Raw genomic sequence first — 21,369 nt, forward strand, 5'->3', positions numbered from 1 at the left:
AATATTTGTTGAATGGATAAATGATAAATGGCAGATGGAAATGTACTCTACAACCAACATTAATTTGAATTATTTTCCTAAAAAGCAGGTAGCACTTGAAACTTTCTTAACTCTGACAAACTACTAGAAGTGGAACTGAAATTTGCTGGTGAGGTTAACCAACCAAAGACCACCTAGGATGAGAGGGCTGGAAGGGAGAACTCCAGCTAAGCAGAGACTGAAATGAAAGCAATTTGGCCAAGTAGCACCTTTTTTGGCTTGCTCACGTACAACCAACTTGGAGAATTTCCAAGCAGTAAAATACAAAAAGATTTGGGAACTCTTCCTCAACCCCCAAGCAGAGTAGGTAGCCTCACCTACATGGTACGTACATGAAGTAGGCCTCTAGCACTAAGAACCCCACTTTCAATGTAAGAGTGAGGCCCACTAGGGGAAACCAAACATTGACCTATAACTGTTGGGGAAGCCTATGCCAGTTACCAATTTAAACTAGTCTAAACTTTCACTTATAAGTATTCAAAGACAATGAAAAATTATTAGATGTTATAAGGATGATAAGGAGCTGTAAAGGAGACCAAGCAGACCTCAGTGAGGTAATGTCAAGGGAAGAAAGCACAGAAAGCTTTTTTTAAAATTCTAATAAACAACCTGATTAAGATTTAAGAGGATATTTGAAAGGATATCGAATTGATAAAGTGAGAAAAACTGCTACAAAAAAGGTACACAGAAGAAAGCACACTTGGAAATAATAATAATGAAATCAACTCAACAATTGAAGAACACTAGAATGAAAAATGATGAAAACTGAAATGGTAAATTAAAAGAGTACGTTGAGGAATTTACTCAGAATATAAAGTAGAAAAAGAAACTGAAATTGTGAGAGAAAAGATAAGATATAGGGAAAATAGATCCAGAAGATACAATATCTAGTATGGCAGACTGGAGTGGATGGAAGAAGTAGTAATTAAAGAAATAATAGAGGGAAAAAAATCCCTGAGATAAAACAGAGCTGAGACTTCGAAGTCCCATTAAAAGTCAGTAAGAATAATGAAAGGAAACACATAACTAGACATATCCTGATGAAATTTCTGAATTCTAAAAAGAAAAAGAAAAGTTTACAGCTTTGAGCCATGAAAAATAAGCTAACTACAAAGGAAAGAGAACCAGACAGACATCAGACATCCTAACTGTAACATGAAATACTAAAAGGTAACATAGCAATATTAACAGAGTTCTGAAAGAATTCCAATTATGTATGAGAGCAAAAGAAAGGCAGTTTTAGATATGTGAAGTCTCAATGAGTATACTACTTATATACTTACTCTGAAAAGCAATACTAGCGAATGTGTTCCAGTCAGATAAATGGTGAATTAGAACAAGGAATTTTAAAAGGCAATTGTGATACAAAAAGAACAGTGGTGGGTAAGCTGGAGCTAAATTATTTTGATAATGTACTTATAAAGACTAATGCTATTTTAAGAAAGAATTCTTAAAATAAGAGATACGTTAAAAACCATAATCCAATATATTGTACAGCACAGGGAATTATAGCCATTATCTTATAATAACTTTTAATGGAGTATAATCTGTAAAAATACTGAATCACTATGCTGTACACCTGAAACTAATATTGTATACCAACTATACTTCAATTTAAAAAAAGAACAATCTGAGGGCTTCCCTGGTGGCACAGTGGTTGAGAGTCCGCCTGCCGATGCAGGGGACACAGGTTCGCGCCCCAGTCCAGGAGGATCCCGCGTGCCGTGGAGCGGCTGGGCCCATGAGCCATGGCCGCTGGGCCTGCGCGTCCAGGGCCTGTGCTCCGCAGCGGGAGGGGCCACAGCAGTGAGAGGCCCGCGTACCACAAAAAAAAAAAAAAAAAAGAACAATCTGAAACTAAATTCTAAATTATTTAACAGCGTGAAACAATCAAATAAAAATACACTAAAACTTTCATTTTGATTAGATATGGTCTTGATAGAGATGATCATAAATTCTATTTTTTAATGCTAAAAAATATAAGGTCAATCTGTTTATTAAAAATATAAGGGTAGGGATTCCCTGGTGGCGCAGTGGTTAAGAATCCGCCAGCCAGTGTAGGGGACACAGGTTCGAGCCCTGGTCCGGGAAGGTCCCACATGTCGTGGAGCAACTACACCCGTGCGCCACAACTACTGAGCCTGTGCTCTAGAGCCCGTGCTCTGCAACAAAGAGAAGCCACTGCAATGAGAAGCCCGTGCACCGCAACGAACAGTAGCCCCCGCTCGCTGCAAAAAGAAAGCCCGTGCACAGCAACAAGGACCCAACACAGCCAAAAATAAAAAAAATTTTATATATATATATGAGTAAAAATACTATTTATACAACTAAAATGAGCTAACATTTGTCAAGTGTTTACTCTTAATGTGTCAGGCAGTATTTTAAGGGCTTTACATATAATAACTCAATAATCCTTACAATAACCCTATGACAGAGAGGCAAGTACTATTATTATCCCAGTTTAACTTATGGGAAATAAACTGAGACAGAAGTTCTTAAGTAACTTGTCCAAGGTCACTAAGTTTGCAAATGGTGGAGTCAAGATCTGAATCAAATCAATGAGGCACCCGAGCCCTCTTAATCATTATGTTCTACTGCCTCTCACTTGAATAGGTTAAAATTAGGGTACAGAACTTTCAAACCCCTGGAAGGAGAAAGAAACAAAACAATAAAAAATTTCCAGCAAAAATCAAGGAAAAAGAAAAAGAAGCAGGTATGCATACAAATGGAAAATATAAAATAATATAGCATGAGTAAACACCAAATATATTGGAATCTTTATACAATGACATGGAAATACGAAAAATTATATTGTTGGATGAAATGAAAATATGGCAGAACAGCCAAGTATATTATGATTCGATTTACACTAATACACGCATTTATAATCTACACTTTTAGTCATTTGTTTTACAAGGGGTAGATTACCAGAGAACAGAATGTTCACTTAATCTACAATATTTAAAGTTTTACAGTAATCATACATAAACTGAAAAAGATATTTATTTTCTTTAAATAAAAATGCGTAGGGCTTCCCTGGTGGCACAGTGGTTGAGAGTCCACCTGCCGATGCAGGGGACACGGGCTCGTGCCCCGGTCCGGGAAGATCCCACATGCCGCGGAGCGGCTGGGCCCGTGAGCCATGGCCGCTGAGCCTGTGCGTCTGGAGCCTGTGCTCCGCAACGGGAGAGGCCACAACAGTGAGAGGCCCACGTACCGCAAAAAAAAAAAAAAAAAAAAAAGTGTAGATGCCAGCACAAGCACCTATCTTTTCTCAGCTGTGACTGGCACATAGCAGGAATTAAACATTTGTTAAATGAATGTATGGCTATCTCTAAGATTAAATCACGACCTGAGTTTATCAGGTCACTATCAAGATAAGCAAAGAAATAAAATAATACAATGTTCCTTTTAATGTATTTTTCAGTGCTCACTTAAACACTCATATTTATTTCTCTACACTATTTTTAGGCTGACACAACTGGTGGACTGAGCATCAAATGTGTCTCCTGTCTGATAACGAGTTTCCTAAGCACTATATTACATTAAATCCGTGGTGCCATTATTCTTAAGATGCACCTTTATTTTATGAAACACCAAGAAACAAAAACACTTTCAAACTACGGCACACCATCAAAATATCTGATTTCAGAGAAGTAAAATTTCTAAATGTGCATTTTAGAATCAATGAAATATAGCAATTCTCATTATCAGAAAGTCTAACAGCTACAATTATAATGAGCTCTTACTATGTACTAAGTACCATGCTAAGTGCTTTTACATGTATTATCCCATTCATTTTTCATAGAAACCCCATGAGATAGATGCTGTCATGGTTCTCATTTTACAAACAGGAAAACAAGGCACAGAGAGGCTAAAAAAACCTGTCTGTAATCAAACAACAAGTAAGTAGAGAGTCAGGATTTGAACAAAGTAGTCTCACAGCACCATACATTCTCATAATTTGTCTTTACTGCCTAAGGTAGAGCACTAGTCCCATCAGAAGAGAAAAAAAGTGGTTCTGGCACTATATTCTTAAAGAAATCTATCAAGGACTATACAGAATGCCTTGTTGCCAGATGAAGCCCTATGTTGTGTTGTAGGCAATGGAGAGCCACCAAAGGGTTTTTCCAGGGATCTAATCTGATCCAAGAATGTAACTTGGAATATCTGAAAAAATGAAGAGCTTGTAGGTAGTCTTTCCTAAATATTATTTCACGCATCATTAACCTTGGTGAGATCTCTGAATGCAGTTGTAAGTGTCTTTAAAAGGACTCAGCCACCCTTTTTCACCAACCACACATCTTACCCTCGAGCAGTCCGTGCTGTTACTATAAGTTGCAAGGCTTTGGCCTGCAGCCTCATGTGATGGATAATCACCACCTGCTTGTTCTCCACGCCACTATACATGAACTCCATTTTGTAGGTCTCTTCCATGATCTATAAGGAAAAGATAAGTAATAAGCAGATTATAGTCTTACTTAAGAGCAAAGAGCAGCACAGGATTCTAAGTGAAACCAGATCTGCACAGAGTGCTTTTTTTAATGCCTATGTTTTAATTCTGAACTGAGATTTTTAAGTGCCTATGTTGAGAGAAACTAGTGTAATTTGAGAGAAATTAATATACATGTTGAGAGAATAAATTATTTTGTCAATTAAAAAAACAAACTTCCATCTGGTAATATCATCTTAGTTGATGATATAAAGATATGAAAGTTTAAACACTGATAAAACTGTAAAGCACTGCTTGTAACTAAAGCAAATTCACTGTGATGTGGTGGCAAATGAATACGTATGGAAACGTAATCCTCAGGAAAAGTCCTCAAGAATTTAGTATTAGGAACCACTGACCACCTGTTAGCCATCCAGACTGTTCTATGGGCCTGGTCTCTCAGAGGGATTTTAGGGAGGGAATCAGTGCAGAAAACAATGTCAGTGACCTCAGCTCAAGCCCAGTGCATCTTAAGCTCTCGCTCTGTTCTATCCAAGTCAGCAACTCCCCCACAATGATGCTTCTCTTTCCCTTCCCTTTCTCCAATGGGAGGCAAGCAATGATGGCAGGCAATGATGCTTGCCTCCCATTGAAGGCTTTGGAGTCAGAGCCCTGTCAGCTGTCTTCTACAACTGACAGTAAGATAAGTTTCCTAATTACATGGTGCCTCAGTTTCCCTATCTGTAAATGCAGAAGAAACAGCACCAACATCATAAAATTTAAAGGATTAAATGGGGTATGGAAGGTGCTTAGCACAGTAACTGTCACATAGCAATGGTAATTCCTTTCTCTTTCTTCCAGACTACTGCTCCCTGTCCCATCCCTCCCAACATGGCCTATTGGTGTTCTGTTGTCATTAAGTTCTACTCCCCTACAATAAGCCACATGGCAGGTCTGAGAGGGAGTCTAGATTAGATGAGAGATGAAGCAGAGTAGTGGAAAGAAAACAGACTCTGGGTATCAGAGTACCTGAGCTCAAGTTCCTGACTTACTACCTATAGCTCTACGAATATAACCTTGCTGAGCGTTGTTTCATCTGTAAAATGGACTTAATACTTATTCCAACCTAATGGGATTATTATGAGGGCTAATTAAAATAGACTTGAAATCGTTTCGTGAACTGTAATGTAACAATCATAGTCACCATCATTATCTTCCTACTGGGTTGTAATTAGTCATATACAGACTTACTATTGGGAAGACATGACCCAGAAGAGTTCACCAAATCCCAATACCCAAGAATGAAGGGAAATTGCTCAAAACTAGAAAGAAATAAACTTAAGGCAAGTAAAATTAAATGCTACTTAATGAACTGAGGAGGAAAAAACAGACCTTTAAATATTCAAGAGATGGTTAAAGAAAAGAGAGAGAAAGAGAGATGGTACAGGCTAAAAATATAACCACCTCAAAATGAGTTCAGCTAAATTTTCAGATGAAAGATTCATGATAGTATTTATTGGATTTTAGTATACCTGAAATACAAACTAATAATATTTTAGAACACAAAAGAAATCTTAGAAATCAGGGAGGTTAAGTAACCTGCTCAACACCACCCAACAAATTAGAGGCAGACATGGGAACAGAACCCAAGTCCCCAGACTCTAAAGCCAGTGCTGTGTCCCCTAATTATGCTGCTTCTCGTATCACTAACTTCTGACACAGGCTGAAAATGGGGAGGCCACAGCAGAGCCTTGTGAACGCCTCTGACTCTAACTTAAACAATGCAATTTCTGGACAGAGATCTGGACAGAGATCCACCTGAGGAGAAGGTCTCAATAAGCTTACCTGTTTTGCTGCTGCTGAGGCCAAATCACTCTGCTTCAAATACAAAGGGGCAGCCACATTCCACAGCTTTTCCTGCAAGGCCTAACAAATCAGGAGAGGACAGAACACAGAGGTCAAAAAGACTGCCATATAATTTGAGACTTAAGTGTCTGTTTTGCTTTGAAAATTTACCGTGATCAAGACTTCCTCTCATTCTTATTCTTTTAGGCCAGTAAGTCCTACCTATTATGGACAGAGAGGAGACCAATGATTTGGGCCAAATGAACTCCTCCCCATTCAATTCTTGGCCCAAAGACCCTATGTTCCAGACCAGAGCTTGCAAGCAGAGTGCAGGAGCCATGAAGGCCTCACCAAGAATGCCCAGGCAAGCCAGGCTTCTGAGGCTCTGGGACCTCCTTGATCCCAGAGTCACTGGACTAACCAGACTGCCTAGACCCTTCTTCCCTGACTTAGTTCCTTTTTCTTTGCTCCATGCTCTCTATCCTTTGAACAGCCCCATCACCTTACCAACATACTCGAACAAGAAATCAAGAAGCTTTCCTAGATTCCTCCCTCTCTCAATCTCTGCACATTCAAAACTATCACTTAGAGCCATGGATTTTACCTTCCATCTCCCTCCTCGCCTATCCATCCATACGGCCATCTCATCTAAACCTCTGCTATAGTCTCTTATTTTCACAGCCCTTCTTAATTACAGACATAATGACATTACAGAAAACCTAGACTAACACTATACAACATAAATATAACACAAGCCGTGTATGTAATTTTACACTTTATAGTAGCCACATCTTTAAAAGTAAAAAGAAACAGGTGAAATTAATTTTAATATAGTTTATTTAACCCAGTATAAATAAGATATTATTTCACTATGCAATCAATATTTTTTAAATTATTAATGAGATAGTTTACATCTTTTTATACTAAGTCTAAGAAATACAGTGTGTATTTTACACTTACAGCACATCTCAATATGAACATTTATTTACTTATTTTTATAAATTTATTTATTATTTATTTATTTATCTGTGGCTGCATTGGGTCTTCGTTGATGGGCACGGGCTTTCTCTAGTTGCGGCGAGCGGGGCTACTCTTCCTTGCGGTGCATGGGCTTCTCACTGCGGTGGCTTCTCTTGTTGCGAAGCACGGGCTCTAGGCGGGTGGGATTCAGTAGTTGTGCCATTTGGGCTCAGTAGTTGTGGCTCGTGGGCTCTAGAGCGCAGGCTCAGTAGTTGTGGTGCACGGGCTTAGTTGCTCCGCGGCACGTGGGATCTTCCCAGACCAGGGATCGAACCCGTGTCCCTGCATTGGCAGGCGGATTCTTAACCACTGCACCATCAGGGAAGTCCTCAACATGAACATTTAAAGTGCTCAATGGTCACACATACCTAGTGACTACTGTATTTGACAGTGGCAGGTCTAGACTATAGATATAGAAATTGTTTAATAACCTAAATCATACTACCATTAAGAGTTATTGTTTTTGAATATTTGCTTCCAATCACTTCCTATATGCATGTTTTTTTATATAGTTGTAGTCAGAAAGCAGAAGTAATTTTGTGTGCTTCTTTGGGTACATAATATTATGTCACATTTGGTCATGTTCTTATATAATTCTTCATAAAGATCATTATTGCTACAGAATATACTGTTGAGTAGACGTGCCACGATTTATTTAGCTCCTCCCCTATTATCAAACACTTGCCTGCCTTGGGTTCTAAGTCTGGGTCCCTTACCTACACTTCTCCTACATGACGCTGAATAAAAAACATAGTTCTGTGTTCTTTTCAGGAGTAATCTCTTCTCTTTTCCTACTAAAGAAAAGTGGATTCTTTTCAAAGGCCTTCTTGTATTGCTATCTAGAAGACAACAAGCCAAGGAAGAAGGAAGAAGACCAACACTGACACAGCACTCACTATGTACCAGACACTAGACCAAGGGTTTTCACATGCACTGCTTGCTACCAATCCTTACCTGGGTAGAGTTATTATTAGCCTTGTTTCATAGAAGCTTGGAAAAGCCAAATAACTGTGCAAAGGGACATGAAGGAACTTTTGGGGGTAATGGAAATCTTCTATATCTTAACCGTGGTGGTGGTTACACAGGCATATATATTTGAAAGAATCTATCTAGCCAAATAAGGACTGTTTAAATCCCAAACTACTTCAGTGTACACACTCATCTTCACATGCATACACACACCTACAAAACCCTAAGCTCACATATCTTACAGTGGCAAATAAGTTCTGACGCCTCCATTTATTCTGACTTTGGTCAAATATCACTAATAACTTTGAAGACTAACCACATTGAGAACTAAAGCCAAGTTAAGTCTTATCAAGTTAGAAGGGCGCTTCTAAATTCTAAGCCTAAATTTATAGCAGAACTCTGCTGCAGAAGCTGACAGCTATTGAGCTAGTTTAACTGGTTTTCAACTCAGGGAACTGAAACAGCTTTTGGGTACCAATTTTGTGTGTGTATATATATGTACTCTAACTACCTAATATGAAATGACAGCAAGTCATTAGCTCTTAAAAGCAATGAAATCAACCTTTGACTAATTTGACTTTGACCAAATGCAATTAGCATTTAGAAATATATAAATATATAAAATACAAATGTTTATATAAGATCTTTGCTAATCAAATTGTTAAAAAACAATTAAAATCCTTGGGATTCTAATGCAAATGGTTATCCAACCTGCTCTAATTATATGATAAAGGAATTCTCTCAAATTAAAAAATTCAAATTCATATATGAGTTAACAATTCTTTAATTAGAGGCAAATATAATTATACTACAGAGTACATAATTTCCCCATTGCTAAGCAGTTGCATAAAACCAGTTATTTTTCTACTTATAGCCTCAAACACTGCTGGGTCCATTAAACTGCATTCTTAGCAACACACTCATGAACAAAATGGATTCAAACCAACCTTGATGAGAAGAAGCTGACACCTCAGATAGGTAGCAGAGAAGTCAGCTACTCCTGCCAATTCAGACTGAAGTTCTCCAAGTCTTTGCAGATCCCTGTAGTAAATAAAAACCCAAGCCAAACACAGAATAAGAATAACACCAATTAAAGATCATGTCAAAAGCTTTTTACCATTTTATACCTAGTAAATTGGTAAAAAAATTTTAAATGACAGCACTCAATGCTGAAGTGGTTATAGTGAAACTGTTTCACTTACACTTTGATAGCAGTTTAAGCTGCTATAATTCTTCTGGAAAACAGCACTGTACTACGTTATAAAAGCCACACATATAGTCAAAAGTTTTGATCAGTAGCTTTATGCTACGAAGTAATTCTAAGGGAAACATTCAACGGAAATGAAATACTTTATGCCCCGCAATATTCATTGTTATGTTATAGTAAAACCCAGTAACTACTTAAATATCCAATGGTAGAGGAATTATTAAATAAATTACTGTACATACAGTCAATGGAATATTCTACAACCATTAAAATATAATATGGTAATAAGGTATATGATCTCAACTATGTAAAAACCATATATATATACATATATATATATATATATATATACACACATATATGAAATATGAAAAAACAGAGCAAACTGTTTTCTAGATAGAGGTATTAGGGTGTTTTTTAGTGCCTTCTCCTAACTATGCTTTATTTTCCAAGTGTTTTATACAATTGGTAAGTATGTTTTATATCATCAGAAAAAAAAATTTTAAGGTATCATAGTGGGCTCCATTGGCTGCCTACCTAGTTAGTAATTTTCCACTTTTTCCTTACTAAGTGAACCCTGATTTTGTTTAAGAGAAGGTGCCCCAAACCTAGTTCCAGATAGAGCCCAACTGGACTAAGCTAATTAGCACACATCATCTTCCTGGTTAGGTCACCTAGGTTGGCCTTATGAGTCCTAATGGAAGGACTTATATTCAATGCTTGAAGCAGGTCTGATGGTGGTCTATGAATCACTCATTTTCTCTTTCTCTCTCTCTGTCTCTATCTCTCACTAGACTGAACAAGAATGTTTTATACTCCTGATTACCACTGGCAGTCACACTGTAACTCTAAAAGAAAAAAAGCCTTGGGATAAAGCAAATGTTGAGGACAAGAAAAATCCAAAGAGAGAGAGAAACTGGGTCCTTAATGATATAAATGAACTACTTAACCATACCATACTAAAAAATGCCTCTGGTTTCTGTTCATATGAAGAAATAAATAGCCATTATAAGTTAATTTGAGATAAGGTTTTCTGATACTCACAATCAAAGCATGCTAACTGGATATAGGTATAGACAAAGTGATTGCAACCATATTAAATACATCTGCCTGTGGACAAGAGAACAGAAAGTGGTACACACACATAAAATAGTTGTGTTCAGGGCTGGGACTACTGATTTGAAGCATTTAATTTTTTTAATAGGTTATACATACCTAGCTATAGAATTACACCAATAAGGAATAGAATTCAAAAGATACTAAAGGATAGACAATTAAATTAGTCCACTTTCCTATACCTATGTGCTGCTAACCAGTAGCCTTTTCCAGAGGCAACTACCATACCAGTTTCTTTTAAATTCTTTTGGAAATATGCTACACATCTACAGAAAGTAATGTTTTTCTTTTCTTTCTTCTTCTTTTTTGGGGAGGAGAGAGAGGGAGAATGAGAGACAGTGCGAGCAAGCAAGCTAACAATCTCAGAAAAAATTCATAGAAAGCTGCTTGGTTTTTTAATGTATCAAAATTTCACATAGAAATGATAACTGTGGGAAACCTAAAGATCTGGCTCATGAGGGAAGTTAGCTGTTTCAGGGCTGGGATACTATATCAGGTTTCATAGCAGCCTGTACAAAACTGTCCATTGGACTAAGCCCCTCCCTCTTATTTCAGGCAACTTTCTGAGAGCTAATGCTGCCTCCTGAGAACCTTGATACAAGAAAGGAGATGCCCTGGAAAGGGGCAAAAATGAATTATTTCCAAAGTGACTGAAGAAATTAGGGTCTGTGGCTTATATACCGACTCTTTTGAGTTTTGGTGATTTGAGCTAATCCCGGAGAGCCTGCTCATGTGTGGGAATCAAGCACAATAAAAGGCAAGACCTTGCACTAGCTAACCATAACTGTAAAATCCTATTTTGGCGGCCAGCTGGTCTCTCCCTTTCGCATCTCTGATGTCTCTCTTGCAAAAGATGGCCCGGAATCATTCTACGTCTGAACCATTTCATCTCCAGAAAGATTCTGCCTTCTGCTACATTATAGAGAACACTGACCAGCTGACTATACGTTAGCTGACTGCCCCCATGTGTTAAGTCATTCTACCACCCTTGCCCTGTAGCATTTGTTCTGAATTGCACAAAACAAGATGCAACCCAACTAGCCATGGGAAATCTGAACTATTATAAAAACAAAAATAGAAACTTGGCAGCCCTGCTCAAAAAGCTCTGTGTCTCAGTGTTTCCTCTCTGTATCTCTTTTTTTTTTTTTTTTTTGCTGACCACTGGACTTTATTAAGATGGAATCACTGATAATTACACGGAAGCTACCTGCCTAAGCCAAAATCCTTGAGGTTCACATGAACTTAGTTATACAAATAAGAAACAAATGGCATGTTCAAAACCATAAAGGAAATATCCCGACGCTCAGGTGATGAAGGCTGGGGTGAATGAATCGGCACACTTATTCCAAGCTTTAAAGAGTTTGTGGGCCACGCAGTGGTCCCTTGCATGCAAGAAGTCAAAGACCTCCTCTGTGCAATCCTCCTCTGTCAGTGACCTGGAGGATACATGCTCATCACAGAGCTCTAGCCGCTCCCAAGCCTTTACACATTTCTCCAGCTGCCCGCATTGCTCTCTCGCTGCTGTTAGGGGATCCACTAATTCCTCCTCCTCCTCCTCCTTCTCCTTGGGATCTCCAGACCCAGTCAGCATCGTTTGCTCATCCTCCAGCCCCATGTCTGGCTGCTGTTGTGGACTCAACATGAGCAGCAACAGCGACACCTATTCTCTGTATTTCTTTATGCCCACGATCCTCAGGAAGCCTCAGTTTAGACATCCATCAGGAGACTATGGACTCTTTAATGAAAAAGGTACAAAAAAGCACCTCCTATGTGCACTGTACTAGGTGTTTCCTTATTTGAGCTCATTTAATCCTTACAATGTGAACTGCAATTATAGGCATACTTCGGAAAATTGTGGGTTCAGTTCCAGACCACCACAAATAAAGCAAATATCACAATAAAGCTAGCTAGGCACGCAAGTTTTTTGGTTTCCCAGCATATAAAATTCATGTTTACATTACACTAGAGGTTATACTGTTCTCCACGGTGGCTGTACCAATTTACGTTCCCACAAACTGTAGGAGGGTTCCTTTTCTCTATACACTCTCCATCATTTAGTAATGTTGAGTACCTTTTCATGTGCCTGTTAGCCATCCATATGTCAAACTATGTTGAATAAAAGTGGTGAGAGTGGGGCTTCCCTGGTGGCGCAGTGGATGAGAGTCCGCCTGCCAATGCAGGGGACACGGGTTCGTGCCCCAGTCCGGGAAGATCCGTGGTGAGAGTGGGCATCCTCTTTTTCCTGATCTTAGAGGGAATGCTTTCAGCTTTTCACCACTGAGTATGATGTTGGCTGCAGGTTTGTCATATACGGCCTTTATGATATTGAGGTATATTCCCTCTATGCCTGCTTTCTGTAGTGTTTTTATCAGAAGTGGATGTTCCATTCTATCAAAAGCTCTCTGTTATCTGTTGAGATGATCACATGGTGTTTATTCTTTAGCTTGTTAATGTGTGTATCACACTGATTGATGTGCAGATATTGAAAAATCCTTGCATCCCTGGAATCAATCCCACTTGATCATGAAGGATGATCCTTTTAATGTATTGTTAGATTTAGTTTGCTAGTATTTTGTTGAGGATTTTTGCATCTATATTCATCAGTGATATTGGCCTGTAATTTTATTTTTTTGTGATACCTTTTCTAGTTTGGGTAGCAGGGTGATGGTGGCCTCATAGAATGAGTTTGGAAGTGTTCCTTCCTCTGAAATGTTTTGGAATAGTTTCAGAAGGACAGGTGCTAACTCTTCTCCAAATGTTTGATGGAATTCACCTGTGAAGCCATCTGGTCCTGGACTTTCGTTTGTTGGGAATATTTAAATTAGTGATTCAACTTCAGTACTGGTAATTGGTCTGTTCATATTTTCTATTTCTTCCTGGTTCAGTCTTGGGAGATTGTACCTTTCTAAGAATTTGTCCATTTCTTCTAGGTTGTCTATTTTGTTGGTGTACAGTGGTTCGTAGTAGTCTCTCATGATCTTTTGTATTTCTGTGGTGTTGGTTGTTAACTTCTCCTTGTCATTTCTGATTTTATTGGTTTGGGCCCTCTCCCGTTTTTTCCTGATGAGTCTGGCTAAAGGGTTATCAATTTTGTTTATTTTTTTTTAAAGAATCAGCTTTTAGTTTCATCAATCTTTTCTATTGTTCTTTTAGTCTCTTTTTCATTTATTTCTGCTCTGATCTTTATGATTTCTTTCCTTCTACTAACTCTGGGGTTTTTTTTGTTCTTCCTTCTATGGTTGCTTTAGGTGTAAATTGGGTTGTTTTGAGATTTTTCTTGATTCCTGAGGTAAGTTTGTATCGCTATAAACTTCCCTCTAAGAACTGCTTTTGCTGCATCCCATAGGTTTTGGATTTTTGTACTTTTGTTTTCATTTTTTCTCCAGGTATTTTTCTGATTTCCTCTTTGATGATTTGAAACAAGTCTTTGGATTTTAAATCTCACTATACCAGATCCTTCATGTCATACAGACTGTTTATGCAGAAACAGAGCAGTGTGACAAGATGGAAGGGCTGGAAAAACCTATGTTCTAGTCCAGGGCTTTGCTGTTCCTTGCCTTTGACAGTCTTCTCCCTTCTTCACTTGACTAATTTCTAGTCATTCTTCTGGTCATTGCTTAAACCATGAAAGGAAGGGTTAGGTGCCCCCTTCTGTCTTCTAGAAAACTCTGTACTTAATGTATTGTGTGGAAAGCACAATACTGCATTGCCTGTTTACCTAGCTATTTCCCCAACCAGGCTGTAAGATCCCTTGCAGCAGAGACTATGTCTTGTTTACTGTTGTGTCCCTTCTGCCTAGCACAATGCTTGGCGCTAAAAAACCATATAACAAATTAATGAACTCCAGCTCCCTCACTCCTTGTAAAAATTGGATAATTCTCATGGAATTGTTTTCAAATTCAATGAAATAATTTACATAAAACAGAAGAGTGGGCACTTAATAGACAGCAGCTCTTACTATGATCAAGGATAGTGGAGCCTTATAAAAGATTAAATCCATGCAACTGAAGGTGAGGTATGACCAGAAGAAAATGCCATCTATAAAAATATTAAAAGTCTTCATTCCTGGTTAAGCCATCATAACCAGAGTTTTCAACAAATATTTACTAAGCTCCTAAATAAGGCACCCAAAATACAGTGGTGAAGACAAAGTAGTTATGTCAAGTTCTAAAAACAAACCAAAAAAATCATCCCCCCAGGGTCCTCACTGAACTACAGCAGTGAGGTGAAATCTTATTTGGGTGACATGGCTGCTTAGATTACAACAAAGGACAATGTGTTTGACGGTGAAGTTTGTTTGATACTAGTACTAACAAGTAAACGGCCAGAGTCCTAATCAGAGAAACTTCTGTATGAAATTCTGACTAACATTTCACTTTTCAGCAACTACGGAAAAATGTAAATTCTGAAGAACTCCAGGGATCATCTGACGTACCTCCACTGACAAAAGAATCCCCTTCACTGCTGCATATCAGAGAGCAACAATTTTAGAGTCAAACAAAGCTAGATTTAAATCCCAGTTCTGCTACTTCCTAGCAAATTGCTTCATTTCCCCAAATTTCTATTTCTTCACTGTAAAATGGTTAACGACATCTAACTGCAATAGTATTTGTGAAACACAGTAGGTCATCAGTAACTGCTGCACCATCGGCTTTCCTTTTCGGATCTTTCACCATCCTGGCCACCTTTCTCAGAATGCACTTAACTGGAAACATAGTGCCCGGGACTGACCACAGCACTAGAACTGCGGTCTGACCAGCCCGAAGCCCAATAGGACTATCACCTCATAAAATCCAGATCATAAGAGTGACTCAAACCTGGGTGTCTACTGAGTACCTACTAATAGCCAGCACTGCAGGTGATGACCAAATTGGCTTGCTTTTGTGCATTTTGTACCTTCTCAGTGCCAACTGGATAGAAAACTGTCAAGGACAAAACTAAATGTTTATTTAGGTGTGGCTGAGTGGGGAAGTAGAGCTTTTTTTCCTGGGCTCAGGGCCAAAAACTTCAGTAGCAGTTTCTAAATTTAATCACGTTGGTGAGGGAGCAGATGAGAAAGAAAATGTGATCCAGGCATCACTTCAGGGTCAGCAAACTTCTTCTGTAAAGGGTCACATAGTAAACATTTTAGGCTTTGTAGTCCATATAGTCTCTGTGGTAGCTACTCAATCTACCACTGCAGCAATGAAAGCAGCCATAGACAGTACCTAAACAAATGAGTGTGGCTGTGCTTCAATCAAACCTTATTTACAAAAGCAGACAGATATTGTCTTTGCTAAAGGCAAATGGAGGGCTTCCCTGGTGGCGCAGTGGTCAAGAATCCTCCTGCCAAGGCAGGGGACACGGGTTCGAGCCCTGGTCCGGAAAGATCCCACATGCTGCAGAGCAACAAAGTCCATGTGCCACAACTACTGAAGCCCGCACGCCTAGAGCCCGTGCTCCGCAACGAAGAGTAGCCCCTGCTCGCCACAACCAGATAAAGCCCGCGCGCAGCAACTAAGACCCAACGCAGCCAAAAATAAATAAATAAATTCATTTTAAAAATTAAAAAAAATAAAGGCAAATGGGTTTCATTTCTTTTCAAATCATTCAGGACATACTAATAGGGCCTGGCAGACTCTGCTGATTGTTCTCGATATCCTTCTCTTCTTCCTTAGTAACAGAGTCACTAAGTGTTAACTAAGCACTGCTCACCCAGAACAAAGACTACCTTTCCTAGCTCCTTACAGCTAGATATAGCCATGTGACTTAAGTTCTAGTCAATGGGACACAAGTAAAATTAGAACATGCAACTTTGGGGAAGTGTCTTTAAAAGGGAGTGGTTGTAGAAATGATGCCCTTCTGCTCTTTCCTTTTTCCTAGAGGCTGGATTACAAAGGGGATGGTTAAAGTTTGGATATTCAGCCAAAGGCCACTTGATGCAAAAGATGGAGAAATAAGAAAGAATGAGTCTAGGTCATCAGCCATCTCAGCTCTGTCCGCCTATGAGAAACAATTAACCTTTTATCCTGTTTAAGCCACTGTTAGTTACATTTTCTGTTACCCTAACTAATATAAGGTAAGAAAAATTGAAAACAGGTTCTTTGTAACTCTTTCTAGTTTTGTACTAATCATCAATCTTGTCATGAACACAAAGCTTTTCTTTGTAATATGCTCAAACAACAATCTAATCCAAATAAAAACATCAGAAAATCCTGTCAACACAGTCAGAAAAACTAGCCTATAACCAACATTAGAAATCAAAAGGATCAAGCCAAGCATAACAACGTTAACTGTGTCAAAGGAAAGGGATGATCAATCCCCTCACCTGATGGTGAACTCTAGCAGCTCCTGAGTTCCTTGAGGGTCCAGGTGTTGAAGACTGTATACCCTTTCAAGGCTCTGCTGCAGGAACTGATGGGAAGGATCCTCATGAGGCATGATATTGGGAGAAAGAGCTGATGACACTAGTTTTCTACCTGGTAACTAAGCAAACACAGTGGGGTTACAGCACCATCAAATTCTCTGGCTTAAAAAAAAAAAAAACCAACTTCTGTGGCTCAGTTTTTAGTAACACGAAGAAACCAGGAAAAAAATGTGAACCAAACAAAGAAATGGTAAAAAAAAAAAAAAAAAAAAGCTAGATAATTCTGTAAACAACCTTCTTCTCCTTCCTCAGCTTAAGTGGGAGAAAGGGAAAGAGAGAGAGAAAACGAACATGGTCTACCGAATACAGCCACAGCTGCAAGGAGAAAAAGAAAAGAGAATGGTATAACATTATTTTCTATTGCTAACTGAAATAAATGGGCTAACCACAGAAACAGGACTAAAAATTAATCTGTAGTCACATTTATTTTTAACCTTTATTTGATCATTCACTTCATAGAAGAGTGATGATTTATTCCCAAATAAGTTTATATAGCATGTTGTAAAAATGTTTTTTATGATGATAATTATAATCCTTGTTCTTACTGTTAAAAGTGGCTACCTTTCAAGAAAGGGATGAGGAACGGAGAGCAAAAAGGATTTTACTTTTAACTTTGTATCTTCTATATAGTTTAAATTTTCTAACCATGTACATATATTATTCTAAATAAAGTCATTTAGAGTTAACTAAGCAGGGATGAGTAAATACAAATAAAGAGCTTAGAAAAGTGCCTGCACACAGCATTCAGTAAGTGTTTGCTATTATTATCATTATGGTTCATTAAAATTTTTTTCTTTCTATATCTCTCGGTTTAAAAATAATAAAGAGTTTATTATTAAAAAATAAACTTGGGAGTTCCCTGCTGGCGCAGTGGATAACACTCTGCGCTCCCAATGCAGGGGCCCCGGGTTCGATCCCTGGTCAGGGAACTAGATCCCACACGCATGCTGCAACTAGGAAGCCTGTCTGCTGCAACTAAGACCCGCAACCAAAAAAAAAAAAAAACTTGCTGAGAATCATAGCTTTATGTAATTATTAAGATATAACACAATCTTAACCTTGATTTAAAATATGTTGTTCTAGATTTCTTCTTCTTGCCTAATATAACATAATCAATAACCCAGGGACATTTTTTTTAACGTCTTTATTGGAGTATAATTGCTTTACAATGGTATGCTAGTTTCTGCTTTATAACAAAGTGAATCAGCTATACATATAAATATATCCCCAAATCTCCTCCCTCTTGCATCTCCCTCCCACCCTCCCTATCTCACCCTCCCTATCCCACCCCTCTAGGTGGTCACAAAGCACCGAACTGATCTCCCTGTGCTATGTGGTTCCTTCCCACTAGCTATTTATTTTACATGGTAGTGTATATATGTCCATGACACTGTCTCACTTCGTCCCAGCTTACCCTTCCCCCTCCCCATGTCCTCAAGTCCATTCTCTACGTCTGTGTCTTTATTCCTGTCCTGCCCCTAGACCCAGGGACATTTAAAAAATGAATCTTCTTAAAAGATTCAGAGCAGGGACTTCCCTGGTGGCACAGTGGTTAAGAATCCACCTGCCAATGCAGGGGAGACGGGTTCGAACCCTGGTCCAGGAAGATCCCACATGCCGCAAAGGAATTAAGCCTGCGCACCATGACTACTGAGCCTGCACTCTAGAGCCCGTGAGCCACGACTACTGAGCCTGTGCTCTAGAGCCTGCAAGCCACAACTACTGAGCCCATGTGCCACAACTACTGAAGCCCATGTGCCTAGAGCCTGTGCTCTGCAACAAAAGAAGCCACCACAATAAGAAGCCCGCACACCACAACGAAGAGTAGCCCCGCTCTCTGCAACTAGAGAAAGCCCACGCAGAGCAACAAAGACCCAAAGCAGCCAAAAATAAATTTATTAAAAAACAAAAAAAGATTCACAGAAAAGTACAAAACAATAGAAGAAAGCCCAAGAGAGAAAGATAATTAATGAACGTGCTTTCAGAGACTATACAGTCTGCTTTCTGCTACTTAACAACCACACGGGACTAAAAATCAAAAAACCAAAACGAAGAACGAAAGATGTTTTCAACATACCCTCAAGGCAGGAACAAGATGAGAAAGACTGTCTCGGAGGTAGGCATAGTGTCTGAAGGTATGATCTGAGAACAATGCAGGCATTGTTGGACAGGTTTTAGCAGCATTGAAAATAAGAACCAAAACTGCAATGTCTGATAAATAAGTGGGTTAAGTAAACTTGGAGGTATAAAAGGTTGAGCTTGGCCAGAATTTGGTGCCTCTACTTCTAACCCCCCAAATTCCTGTTAAATGACTACAATTTTCTAACAAAGAAATGCAAATTCAAAGAGATACATTACCTCACTCCAAATTACCCCAATTACCCCTCCAATTACCAAAAAAAGGTTTTTTAAAATAATGTCTGCTGCCGAGAATACTAACAAATAGGAACTTCTGGTACAATGCCTACTAAAGTATATACTGGCACAATCCCTTGGAATAATAATTTGGTACTAGATATGAGTCTTATGAATGTTGAGTAATTCCACATCTCAAAATCAAATGGCAGAGAATCATTTACAGTAGCAAATAATCAGTAACAACCTAAATGTCCAAAACCAGGAGAATGATTAAATAATTTGTGTTTCATCTACTTGATGGAGTATTACACAATAGTTAAAAATTATCTTTATAAAAGATTTTTAACATTGCATCATAAGCATTTTGTTATAAGTGAAAAAAGCAGACTCTAAAATGTATAGACAATATGACAGCAGCTATCTATCATCAAATGTTTGTTGATGAAATAAAATGTTAAAAAATAAAATGACAGCAAAATCCCAAACCCAAGCTTTTAAAAAGGGAGGAGGAGGGCTTCCCTGGTGGCGCAGTGGTTGAGAGTCCGCCTGCCGATGCAGGGGATGCAGGTTCGTGCCCCGGTCCAGGAAGATCCCACATACCGCGGAGCGGCTAGGCCCGTGGACCATGACCGCTGAGCCTGCGCGTCCGGAGCCTGTGCTCCGCAACAGGAGAGGCCACAACAGTGAGAGGCCCGCGTACCGCAAAAAAAATTAAATTAAATTAAAAGGGAGGAGGAAACACACCAAAATATTAAGTCAATTACACTGGCTATTAAGACTCTGGGTGTTACATATGAAATTTCCTCTTTCTACTTTTAAAAGTTTTCTTTCTATGTATATTAATTTTGTAACAGAGGGAAAATCAGAAATTAAAAACACAAGATAAACATACCTTCCAATCTTCTGTATGTATCTCTATGGCAGAGTGTGCTATTTGCCTACCCAGTATCCATTGTTCCCTTTTTTCTTACTAATAGAATATTGATTTTATTCCAAATATCCTCTAACTTCCTGCCTAGAACCTGGACCTGATGACTGGAGCTCTAGCAATAATTTTGGACAACTGAAAATGGAAGAACAGAAAAATGGAAGGAGCCTAGATCACCAAGAATAATGTGGAACTACTATACCAGACTGCTTACCTCCAGACTTCTTTTACATTGAGGAAAAAAAAAAAAACCTGTAATTAACATTTAAGATACATTTGGGGCAATCTCTGTTATTTACAGCCAAACATATTTCTTAAATAACACAATTCTCCAACTACCCAGAAAAATATCTTAACATTAGGCTTCCAAAAATGTTTAGTATTTTTTTTTAACGTGAAAGGGGCTTCAGATTTCAGGGCACTTTAATATGTCCTGTGTGATTTGTAATAACACCTAGCCCACAAGTCTCTCTGATGAGCTGAATTTCAAATAGTCATAGTATTGCACCTTTAGAAGTAAGGTCAGGGATGTGCCTTTTTTAGATGTAAACACAGAGTCAGGCATTGGTTAGCACATCAATTACACAGATCTTTTAAAAAATTCTCCAAATGCCCTGTGAAAATAAAAAGAATTAAGAGAGAATACAATGGTCATCACAAAAGCCAGTTATTTGGCTGATCCCTGTATCTCAATAAATACCCCCCTAAACCTCACCAAGGATGTGCTATAGAGTGAAAAGAACCACGGGAGAGTATGGATGTACTGATGTAAATGTATTCCCATTACTGGAAAACAACCCGACGGCATGGCATGCTGCCCAAAGCTATCACAACCCCCTTGAACTTGTATCAGGGCTAGAGTAATCATGCAGCGTAGCTCAGCCCATCCCCTCCTTCAGGCTGCAGATCAAATTAAGCACGGAATAAGACACAGGGAAAAGTCCACAGGCTTTAAAACCAAAGATGTCTGTCTGGCTTTGAATCCCAGATTTGCTGCTTAGAGAGGTACTTAGCCTCTCTGAGCCTCAGTTCCTCATCCGTAAGCAGGG

General features: G+C 38.8%; 1 protein-coding gene and 1 pseudogene across 1 annotated transcript in view; both read right to left on the reverse strand.

Annotated features, from left to right (window-relative positions):
- Positions 1-21,369, reverse strand: part of INTS4 (integrator complex subunit 4) — a 112,278-nt gene that overhangs the window by 13,174 nt on the left and 77,735 nt on the right. Inside the window, exons 14-18 of the mRNA XM_022593907.2 lie at positions 19,112-19,245; positions 16,936-17,093; positions 9,253-9,346; positions 6,317-6,397; positions 4,349-4,479 (exon numbers count right to left, since the gene is read on the reverse strand). Of these exons, the coding sequence (XP_022449615.1) occupies positions 4,349-4,479; positions 6,317-6,397; positions 9,253-9,346; positions 16,936-17,093; positions 19,112-19,245 (598 nt within the window). The remainder of the gene's footprint in view (positions 1-4,348; positions 4,480-6,316; positions 6,398-9,252; positions 9,347-16,935; positions 17,094-19,111; positions 19,246-21,369) is intronic.
- Positions 9,353-16,922, reverse strand: LOC149748749 (cytochrome b-c1 complex subunit 6, mitochondrial pseudogene; annotated as a pseudogene).

This window comes from Delphinapterus leucas, chromosome 7 (assembly GCF_059928025.1).
Source record: "Delphinapterus leucas isolate spDelLeu-1000000601 "Yukka" chromosome 7, BTC_Dleu_Yukka2, whole genome shotgun sequence".
Taxonomy (NCBI): Eukaryota; Metazoa; Chordata; class Mammalia; order Artiodactyla; family Monodontidae; genus Delphinapterus; species Delphinapterus leucas.